General features: G+C 43.2%; 1 protein-coding gene across 3 annotated transcripts in view; it reads left to right on the plus strand.

Annotated features, from left to right (window-relative positions):
• LOC147693577 (solute carrier organic anion transporter family member 2B1-like) overlaps positions 1-13,698 on the plus strand; it is a 617,951-nt gene that overhangs the window by 453,439 nt on the left and 150,814 nt on the right. For all 3 annotated transcript variants that reach the window (XM_086933807.1, XM_086933808.1, XM_086933809.1), the window contains exon 9: positions 3,743-3,907. In XM_086933807.1, the coding sequence (XP_086789933.1) occupies positions 3,743-3,907 (165 nt within the window). The remainder of the gene's footprint in view (positions 1-3,742; positions 3,908-13,698) is intronic.

The following is a 13,698-nucleotide window of genomic DNA, read 5'->3' on the forward strand; positions in this document are numbered from 1 at the left end:
AGAGGGAGAGTACCAGCACTTCTCAAGAGATATGCTATAATTTTAGTTGGAGAGTACCAGCACTTCTCAGAGACAAGCAGGTACTCTGGTACAGCGTACCTTCACTTCTATTTTTCCATTACAAGCACTTTTCAGTACAAAAATCAAATGCTAATTGACTTCAAAATGCTGCTCTGGGCTGAAACCGACAAGCTGGCATTCACAACAATCCAAAAATGCAACAGAGATGTCCCCTACCTGTCTCTGTGATCGAGGATGGGAATCCCAGAGTTGCTGCCAAAGAATGCTCCCACAGCAGGAATACCTGGAGGAACTCGGAACCCCACCACATACAAGACAGGATTTTCAATAAGGAGCACCAGCTTGGAGATGTGACAGTTATTTATAGTGTCAGCCATGCCCAGGATGGCTGATGTGATTCTTTCATGTTTTTTGACGTTCCATGGAGCGTCTCACTTGACGTGTTCCAAAACACCAAAATACAAAGCATAAAAAAAAGAAAAGGCATAAACAAACAATACAAAACATAACATAACAATGTTAGTGCAAGATGGCCATTTACCTAATCATGAATGTTCCAACGTATATATTCTCTTCCATAATACTTAAATTGACCACATGTGTTCACATAATACTAAGCAGGTATAACATATCAATTTTCTGCAGTGTTTCCCATGTTACCCATGGGAGTGATCATGACACATGCACAAAATATCAACATCCTCTACTATGCAAACTGAACTGCACACAACTCATACCTCTCCCCTCGGACAAGATCCCCAGCACAAGACACCAGTTCATTGCCATCAAAATCGAAGTTGCTAATTGGATAGTAGCCAACTGTCTCAAGGTCACCATCAAGATGACAGGAGTAGTGATCTTCATCAATAACACCTTTCCATGGGAGTCCAACTGGTGACCAGCTGAACTGGAACCCATACCCAGACCTCACATCAAGAACCTCAGAATAATCATTGACCGCAAACTGCTGCCACTGGATCTTACTTGCACACCATGATGATGCTGAAGAAAATCTCAAACAACATTAGAAAAACTGTGAATCATGCCCTAATCATCAGAAAGAAGGACTGTGTGAAAACCTGTTAGAACTTGGGTTATTTGATGACTGTGTTGTGAGCCCTTGGTCAAGCAGCAACCACTATCCATGTCAGGGAGAGGCACAAGTCAACTCCAGAGGTGGCTTGGCACAAAAAGCAGTCTGACTTAACTTAGAGGTGGTGTGTAAAGTATTCATGCAAAAAGAACAATTGATGGATGGGATGCTGAACAATGTTAAACATTACCCCCAGTACAGAGGTCGGTCCTAAATCCATTATTTTTTTGCACACCATGCCACCCCAGTTTGTACCCAGCCATATGCAAATCAGTCTTTACCTTGCTCGAAATTGGAACGGTTCAGTCCAAACTGCCAGGTCAGTCCCTCCTTGGACTGGAACCAAGCATTTTGGGACCAGTTTCTGGGTGTCATCCCTCATCAGCCAGGCCAGCTTGACTCCAGTGGCATGTTGAGCACAGGACCCATATCTGAGCACACCCTTTCTACTTAGGGGGACAAATACAAAAAGAACGATTGATATACGGAATGCTTATTAATGTCAAAAATGTAACCCCGTACAGAGATCGGGGACTTAATCCATCGTGCTTGTTTCTGGTCTAGGGAGTCCCTGGACTGGCAATTCGAGCTGGACTGTTCCAACGGGGAGCATGGTCAAGACTAATTTGCATATGGCTGGGTCTAAACTGGAATGGCATAGTGTGCAAATAAATAATAGATTTAGGCCCAGATCTCTGTCCAGTCTAGGTCCTGAAGAGAACCCTGAAGACATAGGGGTACGTAACGTGTCAATGAGAAAGACCAGGGCAAAATCTAAAAGGTTAACTTGGCGGTTACTGGAATACACTACTAAAGTAACCACCCCACGCCTGAACACTATAGTATGATTCCCCAAGCCTGTTCCAGGAGTGTCACATCTTTTCCAACTTATTGTGACAGTTTTTCTTTGGTTCCTCTTATTAGGTAGACTGGCATTGACACTCCAATTCCACCATTGAGATTGTGTCATAACAAATGTATAAAGTTGGTTTGTGAAATAATAGAGTTATTTGATGTTTTACAATGTCTTGTATGCTTTAATGTTTAGTCACATATGTTCCAAGATGTTTTAATGGTTAGTCATACACGTTTGATGGTTTTGTTTCTCATTTCTTTGGGATATACATGTTTTCCTTGATTTATAGGACATTGTCCAATATGACATACCGAATTGTAACAGATGAATGTGCAATAAGGTTGAATTATATGTGAAATAAATACACAGACCAAGGTATGAATTAATTTGACTTGGGTATTGTAAAATAAGTCACTTCTAACTGTCACAGCCGGTTCTCTTTGTTATAAAATCAGATTGAAGGGGCCCGTTCTGGCTGGGTTTTACAGGGCCAAACCCCTATTTGATTAACTTCCTAAATGTGGCATCTTCATATTGTTATGAAAAAATCGGACTTTACCATTGAAAAGGATTCATCATTACAATTTCATAGACACCAAGCATGATACATCTACCGGTTTCAATTGGGAAATACAGCTTATTAAATTTAATAAGGAATCTACAATGTTACACAATAGGACGTGTCAGCCTCACAGTAGTGACAAAGGAATTTTTTCACTACCAGGACATGTAAAACTTAGAAGTACATATCCAACTTTTTAGTTTCACAAAACTCAACCCTATTGGTTACTTAGGGCCTACTTTAGAAGTGACTTATTTTTATTAAAATGGGAGTTGAAGGCTTGGCAAGGGGGTTTTAATACCAAGTCAACATGTCAGCTTAAACTTGCATTCAGGCTGCAATGGCAGGCATGGACAATACGTGGGTGGCATAATCAGTGCTGCAGGCCCACTAAAAGCATTTTTTTACAGGACCTGAGAATACATTATACTACTCTACAACAGACTTACAAATAAACTACATATATTAATTGGGTGCAAGTCAATGAAACCATGTTTAAAGGAGAGAGCACAAGTACATTAGCACTGGTTAGCAGTGGTAAAGTGCACAAAAAAATGAGTTCAGAAAAACCTTTAGGAAAAATGGCAAAATGTTTGAGGGTGAGCCTGCAGAGAGGGCCAGGTCCAACAACACCCTTCATGCTGGGATAACCAAGCAGCTGACTAGAAGACTACAAACCATCCAACTCTGCAGTCAGAATTATTGTCAACGTCCCTCTCGGGAACTCACATCAAAGCACACCACAGGGAAATATAGTGGTACCTGATATACAAACCTGCAGAATTTGAACTCCTCCCACACACATTCAAGGCAGTACACAGCTCAGGCCCCACCTACTAGAACAGAAGCATCTCCCTTATCAACCACCCAGACACTTTGAGATGGAGTACCTACATATAACCAGGCCTTAAGGATGTTTTTGATTCAGGACTTATGTTTCAAAGGCAGAGAGAGGTAAAAGTAATCTTATTGAAATAGAAGTAATCTCATTGAAATTCCATATTCAAATGTCGAACTTAGCTTGAGCGTTGACATTGCATGAAAAATTGCAGAGAGGTCATAGACCTTAGCAGTAAAGAAAATTAAGATTTTGCATTGAATGTGTTATTGGCATGGTCGTCATAAATTTCCTATGAAGTACTTGTATACATTTGAAAAAAGTATTTTTACAGATCGCTTGCTCATGTTTGTTCTGTCTATTTTTATTTAGTCTTCCCGAAGGTTTTAGTGAAAATCCTAAAGAATCCTGTCTGTCTGCTGGTGATTTTGGGTCAGGTGACTCTATCTGCAATGGTGGCTGGTATAATGGTATTCATGGGCAAATATATGGAGAAGCAGTTCTCTATCACAGTGTCAATGGCTAGCCTGATAATGGGTAAGTAGAGTAAAAACTTGTGGAACTTTACTTCCCCAGTGTCTCTTGCCATGAAAGTTTCTTGCTCAATTTTCAGCTGTACAATTTGTTAGCAATCAAAGCCACAATATAATATGAAGATTAACTAAAGTTAGGGTCACTGTAATAAATGTTGCGGGTTTATGCATCTCATTCTATTGCAGTATTATTTTGATGTTTCATTATTTAACAACACATTAACGGCGGCTAGGAACAGATTTACCCTGATTCGTATCAGCTTAACATCTGATAGCAGTAATGGGTAACTGCAAGATGACTAGGTAATCTTTGCAAACGTTTGCTGCCACTGTGTGGCTGCACATGTAGAGCTTTTAAGTGTTTTTTATGCGTCTCACATAGGAAAGAGAGCGTGTATCATGACAAGATCAAATGTGATTCTACAATTAAAAAAAGACGGGGCAAAAATAAAGCTTTCCATAATAGGAATTTGGATGTAAAAATAAATATTGTTTTGCATATATTTTCTCAGCCAAATGCCTCTGCTTTTGAAAACCTCTATCGACATCTTGTGTGGCGCAGAATGATATAGATAAACTTATTTTCAGACACCTGCATAAGGTACTTGAATGCTTTCCTGTATTCAGTTTCTATGTTTGGTAAATTCTGGTGTTGTTTTTTCAGTGTTTTCAAGTGAATATAATAACTTAAAAAACAGTGGTTATCAGTGGTTACACATTTTCACACCATTAAAAACAACAGAAACTGTGTTTTTCTGGTGTTTATAGAACTTTTTGCTTTTATTATGGCTTGCTTTCTGCACTGATAGTGCATGGTACATAGACAGTGTACCAACAGTGTAAATGAGGTCTAAATACATTTTTATACATCAAACTTATTATAGTACACCATAACATACTTCCCATGTACACTTTTATCTGTGTAACATTGTCACATAAGATAGGCAACGCCAAAATAGCCAGTATACAATTTGCTAACTCTGGCCACTGAAATTGCTTTCCATGCCAATAGTGGTCCACCTGAAGATTGTGATTCGCTGCGACAAGTTCTGCAAAATATATGTTGAACTGGGCATAAATGCCCTCAGAGTTATTGAAGCAGTCAAAAATGAGGCAGCCCTTTTGAAACTCCAGAGAAAACTTCCCTTTATGGAAGAGATATATAACTTGCACAGAGTACCACAGTGATACCTCATTGACTTCAAATGCCATGGTTGGTGAAGGACTACTTCTCATACATTGTAAAATAAAAGTTCTTAAAGTGTTCACATGTCTTTGCTTACCAAATGGCATGCACTCTAACATGGAATATGTTGCAGCGCCAAAGTCACTAAAAGTGTCGCCCAGCCTACTCTCAAGGAGATGTTTCACATCTACAGCAATTATGCTGAACACTTGGTAGACAAGGGTGTTTTGAAACTCTAGTTTTTTTATTATGTCCACTACAACAGTTGTTCTTTCCTGTAAAAATCTAAGAATGCAGTAGAGTGTACTTTTTGTTTCAAATCACTATCAATATGTGACCAAAGATCCTCACATTTCTTCACATATCATCACTCAGCAAAAGTTCTGTAAACTGTTGCCACAAGGATGTTATAGCATTCATGTCCTCTAGGACTGAGAACCACCAGCTAAGTGACACAGTTGTGATGACTCTTTTGTTGATGCCACAAAAAGCACAAAACAAGAATTATTTGTGTTTTAGTTTCTGTGCATAACAGAACAGTGCACCAGAATGGACTAAAAAGTCAATAGAAATCTTCATTAACTCTGTAGATTGTAAAGATACTTTCCGCATACCATCTAACAAGTGGCAAGGATCTCTTACAGGGCAGCACTTCAGCTCAGGTATCCATTTTACCAGGTCATCACACAACCTTTTCATATACGTAGCTGAATCACTGCAAATACAAACAAAATCACTCCAATCGTTGTTGAACTTGGCAAAACATTTTGCAGCAGCATTCCAAGTGACACTGCATTCCAAGTTTCCCAATAGTCCGGTGTCAGGCTTTCACCAGTATCCCAGATGCTTTGTGACTGCACTCTTTTTACATATACCTGTCACTATTAAGCATGGGCTGAAAATTCGTTCCGCTCGCAGAATTTGACGATTTTTGGCAATTTCGCAATCCACGAATCGTGCGAAATTGCCCCAAAATTCGCAATTTGCAAGTTGCCGAATTTTTTTTGCTTGTTCGCGCTTCAAAAATACAATCTCACATGCACGGCGGGCGTTGACTTGTTTCTGAGTTCGCCAAGTTGTTTTCCTCCCGGTTGGCTTGCGCTGCGCCATTTTGGATCTGGCTGCGTGATTGCACAAGACTTTTCGACTGCGAGTATGTCATGGAGCACCGTCATCTTGTACTGCGAGACTTTGAGAAGCAAATACGTCATAAGGGCCCGCGATCACATATCGCATGAGCAAACAATAGCAAACACGTAGATGCAACGCGCAGCTGACATCCAGCGCGAGATTTTCCAAAGTCGCAAAAATTGCAATTCTGCACAAGAAATCATTGCTGGCAGCATAAACCTTCTGAAAATGATGATTTGGATCAGAATAACTCCTCAGATTGACATTTGGCTGCACTTTATTTGTGCAAGGAGTCCATTTTTGGAGTGGTGGGAGGAAGGAGGTGCCCCAGAGTCTCCAACTTCCTGTTCCTGTCCAGCAGGCTCCTCTCAGTGCCTTGTCCATGTCCTGGTCACTTTTCATTTGGATCTGGAGCTGGAAGGATTACTCTTTGTGGCTGCTGCTGGATATTTGTATTTGAGGACTTTTTGTGTGGATCACTTTTGGATTTGAGATTTTACAAGTAAGTTGGTGTTGTTTGTTTGGGGCATTGCCGTTGCTGCAACTACAATTTATTACCTTTTTCACAACTTTATAAAAAATATATTGTGGGTAGCCACAGTATCTAGTAGGCCCAGGGTTAGTCATGGGTGCATGATACAACTGTTTTTGTGAGTTTTGTTGAACTTAAATATAATTTACGGCATGGATGGCATGCAATTGAATAGCTCACTGTTATATGTGGAAGTTTTTTTTTATTTTGGGTGCGTGTTAAAGCCACACTAGCCCGTAGGCCCAGGGGTAGTCAGTGGTGCATGGACCAAGTCTTTCTGTGGGGTCTCTTGGATGTAATCATAAACATCATTTAGGGCATGGATGGCATTGGACTGAGGTGAGTTTTGTGTGTATTTCGATTTATTTGGGTGTTGTTGGGGCGTGGTCCAGGGCCTGACCATGTGGGTGTGGGCCATTTCGAGGCCTGGTCCAGGGCCTGGCCATGTGGGTGGGGGTATAGGGGCCATTTTGAAGCCAGGCAGTGTGCTTTGTGCCATATGCCTGCACCCAGTCTGCCTTCCTTTCATCCATTATGCCCTGGGGTACTCAGTGGTGCATGGACCAAGTCTTTCTGTGGGGTCTCGTGAATTCAAACATCATTTAGGCCTGGATGGCGTTGGATTGAGTTGATTTTTGTGTGTATTTCGATGTTTGGGGTGGTGGGGCCTGGTCCAGGGCCTGGCCATGTGGGTGGGGGCTATTTTGAGGCCTGGTCCAGGGCTTGGCCATGTGGGTGGGGGCCATTTTGAGGCCTGGTCCAGGGCCTGACCATGTGGGTGGGGGCCATTTTCAGGCCTGGTCAAGGGTCTGGCCATGTGGTTAGGGGCCATTTTGAGGCCTGGTCCATGGCCTGGCCATGTGGGTGGGGGTCTAGGGGCCATTTTGAAGCCAGGCAGTGCGCTTTGTGCCATAGACCTGCACCCAGTCTGCCTTGTTTTCATCCATAATGGCCTGGGGTACTCAGTGGTGCATGAAGCAAGTCTTTCTGTGGGGTCTATTGAATTTAAACATCATTTAGGGCATGAATGGCATTGGACTGAGTTGATTTTTGTGTGTATTTCGATTTTTGGTGTTCCTTTTGGCCTAGCCTTCCTGTAGTTGTTGTTGGCCTTGCCATGTGGGCGAGGGGGCATATTGAGGCCAGGCAGTTTTTGCAATAGGCCGGCAAGCTTGCGGGCCAGTAGGCCTAATGTTATGAATGGGTGCATGAAACAACTCTCTCTGTGTGGTATTTCTTCTATTAATTTAAACATCCATTTTTGATTAGAATTGCAATTTTTATTTTGGGTCTTTCCCTTTTTGGGAGTATTGTGGTAATAATATTAAATGCCTAGTTGCAATAGTAACAATTGAAGCACGACATATGCAACATTTATTTAACTGATGTTCCTCTGGCTTCTTTGCTTTTAGGTGCACAAAGAAAGAGAACCAGGATTCATCCTCATCATCATCATCACTTGTCGTAGTGCCAGGAAGAAGTCCTGCTGCGGTGTGTGTACAATGTCACGTGACGTGACGTCACGTGTGGCCACAGACAACTCTGCAACTCGTGCAACTGCGACCTGCTGTTCTGAAATCTGAAGAAGATGGGCCCAAAGAAAGGTAGCCGTAGCTCCTCTACCAGGAAAGTTGCGAGTGCCACTGCCAGTTAGAAGGAGCAGAAGAAGGAAGTGGCACCACTTACCAAGGAGACTGGTGTGCCAACCACCACTTTTTTTGGGGGAAAAAAACTACGCCTGCAGCAGCGGTGTTCGCCGGGGACCAAGCTGGGAGCAGCAACTCCGCTTCATTGGTCTCAGTGCCACCATGCCAAGTTAGGCCCAGGCCCATGAGTGCCGCAGAAAGAGCCACTTTAATTGCTCTTTCACCATCGACCAGTGATGTTGGCGTTGACTTATTACAAAGTAGCATCCAATCAACGCAGGGTGTAACTCATCTGACGAGTGTTCAACCACAGCCACAACGACAACCACAGGTGCAAAAAGGAGAGGCGCAAGGAGAGGCACAAGAAGAGGCACAAGGAGAGCCACAACTGCCCGCAATACTTGTTCCTCCAGAAGTGGCAGCACATCAGGAAATCGAGATTCATGTGGAGGTATCAGCCGAGCAAGCCACTCCTGATGATCCATTGTCTTCCAGATCCCCAGCAAAGAAAAGGAGGGCTAGCGCAAGTACAACTTCTTCTTCAAGCCCCCTTCCTTCTGATGATCTAGATCTTGATTGGCACCCACCAATTCAGTCTGAGAGGGAGGCACACCATGACAAAGCTAGGGAAAAGGAAGGTTCCCGCAGTTATTGTTGATGAAGAAGAAGAAGTAGAAGTGGTGTACTCTGCTGATGATAAAGCGTCTGACGATGACAACCCAGTCATCACAGTTGTCACTCCAGCCCCAGTGGGCATGAGCAGACAGACATTTTTACCCTATCCCGAAATGCTGGGCGGGATGTGGGCGGCGTAGCACTGGTACCACCTCCATCGCAGGTAACTACTACACCAACACGACCTACAGCTTCCATATTTTCTCTTCAGAAGGGCCGGCATGGACCTCCATCCAGCTCGACCTCCATTACCTCAAGTAGTGTAAGTGTACAACAGAGTCAAATTCCGCCACGCCCATCCCCCACTTCATCTGGCATTGAAAGTGGCACCTCCACCACCACCAGCAAAATCAACTCCCCAGTTTGGGACTTTTTTAGTATTAGCAAAAAGGTGGAAAACCATGTTATTTGTTCGATTTGTAAACAAGTAGTTAGTTGGGGTAAGCTTGGTACCAACTATGGTACTGGAGGCCAGAGAGGTGATCTCCAAAAACACCACAGCATCCAGTGGGAGGCGCACCTAAGTAACATATGGAAAGCCAAAAGTAAAAATCCAAATGTAGCCATTGATATTGCATCTGATGACGAGGATCTGATTTTTTCTGGCACACACAGTAGCCCTGGCAGCAGCACTGCAGTGGAAGCGGCCACACCCTCTAACCCAGCAACATCTAGGTGGCACAGTAAGAGTCTGGTAGAGACACCAATGGGAAAAAGTACATCAATGAGCCTAACTGGGTTGAAGAAGTCTGGATCATCATCACATATGAAAACGGTCCAGACCACCATTAAAAGCATGTTTTAGTCGGAGGCGCCATTAGAACACAACCACCCAACGTGTTAGAATATTAGCACTGGACCTTCTCCCTTTTTCTTTCGTGGAAGGGGTGGGTTTTCTAGAATTTGTGGCAACGTCTGCCCTAAATGGAAGGTTCCTAGCCGGTCCTATTTTGCCAGAGTTACGGTTCCAGCACTACATCAAGATGTGCTGGACGTGATTGGGGTAGCTGAGAGCTTATTGAGCCGCCTAGTTGACAATGCAGGGCTTAAAGCAATACATTCAGAACAACATTACATTTGTGCCACTATTCTGGATCCACAGTACAAAAAGGCACTGGCCAGCAATATATTCATTCCTTTTTCTGAAGCAGATGTTTCCAAGTACAAACATTGGCTAGCTCTGTCAGTCACTCGGTTCGAAAAAGAGCGGCAGGAAATTGAAGGAACCACCACAAGTACTACTGAAGCAGCAGGCCATCCGGTGTCATGGTCCACTTCTGTGGCCGAAGGCAGTCACTTTCCCTCAGAGCCATTACCGACACCAGCAACCATATCATCACCTGCACCAGGCCCAGCCATAATATTGTCAGAAGCAGATTGGATAACTCATCAAGGGTTTGCTCGTTCCAGTGTTGATGCAAAGGCAACAGATGGTAAGCAAAGTGGAGCACCCCTGAAGGACCTTGAGTGGATGGTGCAGGCCTATCTGGATGACCCAAGAGAGATCTTCTTTGATCAGAACCCATTGGTGTATTGGTATGGGAAAAGGCCTCAATGCCACTGATCATCAAGCTGGCTATAAATTATTTGGCTTGCCCACTCGCAAGTGTCTCTTCTGAACGTGTTTTCAGTGCTGCTGGTGCCATTCTAACTTCAAAAAGGACCCGCCTCTCTCCCAAAAATGTGGAGAGGTTAACAATGATCAAGATGAATCAGCACTTCATACCACCAGATTACAAAATACGTGAATCCACGCAGGAAGAAGAGGACACCGATTTAGGTGATGGAAGTTTTTCTCTGTTAGCTGACCTACTCCCAGTTCAATTCACAGAGTTTGAGGACGAGCTCTACTTTCCTGACACCTAGGCTTAAAATACTTATTTTTTTTCCATCCTTATTCACTTTTATTCCTGTGTGTCTTTCTTTGTTTTGCAACTTTTAGCACAACAAAACTTTAATCACAACAAATCCATCAGCAGCACTGTCTTCGTCTTATTTCCATATTGAGGGTGCAGCTGCCTACATTCCTGAAGTTCACAAGTTCACAACTCAGTCATGCTCCTCTATCCTCCTCCTCCAGACTCCCCCTATTCATTTCCCTCAAGGCAGATGGTCGGATTACGCAGAATCAAGAAACTGTCGCTTCGTAGACGAGTCCCCTCAAAAGAAGTGGGACTGGAATGACGGACTATGCTGACTGTTACTTCTGAAAATTGACACGAGAGGCTGCCCTGTGGCCCTTCACTTAAGAATAAGATGCTGACAAAAAGTGGAACAGGTAGTGAATGATGAGATGGCATGCAGTGGACAACACTGGCAGTCTGGCTCTGATGAAACCAATTGCTGTTTGTTTGTTTTGCATGAAATGAATCCTATGAGTTCTGTTATTATTTAATCTTTTACACACTAAATGTAACTCAAGTCTACTCTGTTTACCTTGTTTAATACAAATTGTACTTCTCCTGCAGGGGCCACCACGTTGCATTTTTTTATATGGAAAATTTCCTTGGACTCACTGTGTGTGGACTGTGACTGCATGAACAACATTGAGTTTGCCAACACCATGATGATGATGAGTCATGATGACCAAAGTTACATATCTTCACAGTCACTCACTGGGATGGATGGATCATCATCGTCGAGTTACGGAAGAACTATGGCCATTTCATGAGTGGTAAACAGGTAAACAAGTCAACAACAACCACAGCAGAATCACATGTCTGTCTAGTCGTGGTATGGAGGGGTCGAGCCAGTGTAGTGTTATGCCAGAGTCCAGACAGCGGTTCATGTAAAATTGCAGCTATGTGGCTTGCTGTATAAACTTGATCTGCTTTGTCTGTCTGTGTCAAAGAGGTATGCTACATGGAGGTTGGTTCACTCAGTGGTGCCTGCCTTGACCGTCTGCATGGCCATGGCCTGCTGTGTGCTAATTATTATCCTGGAAACAGAGACTCAGTGTCACGATTCATACCCGAGGAAGGGCTAGATAGTGGGAAACATGGTTGAATGCATGAACTACATCTCCCAGAAATCTAGGGATGGTGTTAGTCCTATCTTCCTTTCTTCTTTTCTTTTAAACGCTTCCTGCCAGGGGAACGGTGCTTGTCACCTGAAAGAACAAGCCAACTTGCAATCCAATAGTCCTTCGCGCCTGGGGTCCTTTGTTCCTTCGAGCGCTGGACGGCGCTAAAAACTTCATTATCACCTTGCAACAGGGGTGCTGTGTGATTTTCCTCGCTTCGCAAGGCCCTGAAACCCTGATTGCTTTTCGCGCCTGTGGCGCCTTGTTATTTCCTGGAGCGCCAAACTCCTCGGGTTGGGGGCACTTTCATTCTCCCGCACCAGGAAGCGCAAGATCCATTGTTTATTGTGGGCTGGACGCCAGGGCCATTTGGCCTCAACGTGGTCTCCTGAGCAGAAAGGAGCAATCTCATTCACAGGGAGTACGTGACCTTCAAGCCTCTGCTACGAGGTAATGGATCTCCTAGCCCTTTGAGCTGTTGAGGGCTCGGATAAGTTGTGCATGCAGCATTGGATTGGTCTACACTGCGGATCTTGAAAAGAAACGTTCATATATTTTTACTACAAGAGTACCAGAGGACAGACTGGTGACAGATAAGTGCATAGTAGTTAAAAGTATCTAATTACCTATTATGCCTTAGAATTATCACTGCTATTGAAGTGATACGAACACTATTTGCTTTCTTATCTTTATTTTTCCTTCTGTGCCTTTTTGTTATGAGGTGCTGGCAGCAGTTATAATTGTAAGTGTATCACAGACATATATTACATTGATAGAGCACTGCCAGTGTTGTCTGTATATTTATGTGTGGATGATTATATCTTTATACAGGATACACTGAGTCACTGCAGGGAGAGAGGTCTACACAACTCCACAACAGTACTTGTACCACGTCATTTGGCTGCTGCAACTTTATTGTTTCCTTTGTCCCTTTTTACCCCTTCCCCAACTATGGTAGCATCTGGCGGGTGTTTGTAATACTGCTAGGTGGTTCAATATAGGGGAGGGAGTGAACCAGCTTCTCATCGCTCCTGCTGTATCCGGCTGAACAGGTTAGTGATAACCTCATTCGTGACACTCAGAGTAGGCACTTTAGAAAGTATGCATGTATGTAATACTGTCACCTCTGAAAGTGAAAGTGTTATTTTTGCACTACACAGGCAGTGGACAGTGGGGTCACCAAGATTGATCGATGGAGCGCTCAATGGAATGGAGGAGTACTGCAAATAAGAGGAATGGCTGGATGCATGCAACTTCCCAATTAGACCAGGACAACTACAACATTCAGTTACAGTATCCACTTCACTTGTCCTTATCTTTTAAGTAATGTTATTGTTGTGAACTTCTATGAGTGCGACTCTGTGCTTTTGCTCATTGCTTCAAATTCATCACTACAGCTATTTGATAAGTTGTTTTGCTATTTTTAAAACTAATGTTAGTACTACTAAGTCTTTAGTCTCTCTGAGGGCAATATAGGCAAGTGAAATTGCGTAATTACTGCAGCCCTGTACTGTCTAATTGTTTAGTACTAGTTAGTAAGTTGTAGTAAGTACTACTTTTCAGTAACCTAACTATCCATTTAGCAAACAACTTCATGCATGCA

The sequence above is a fragment of the Lissotriton vulgaris genome, chromosome 8 (assembly GCF_964263255.1).
Source record: "Lissotriton vulgaris chromosome 8, aLisVul1.2, whole genome shotgun sequence".
Lineage (NCBI taxonomy): Eukaryota > Metazoa > Chordata > Amphibia > Caudata > Salamandridae > Lissotriton > Lissotriton vulgaris.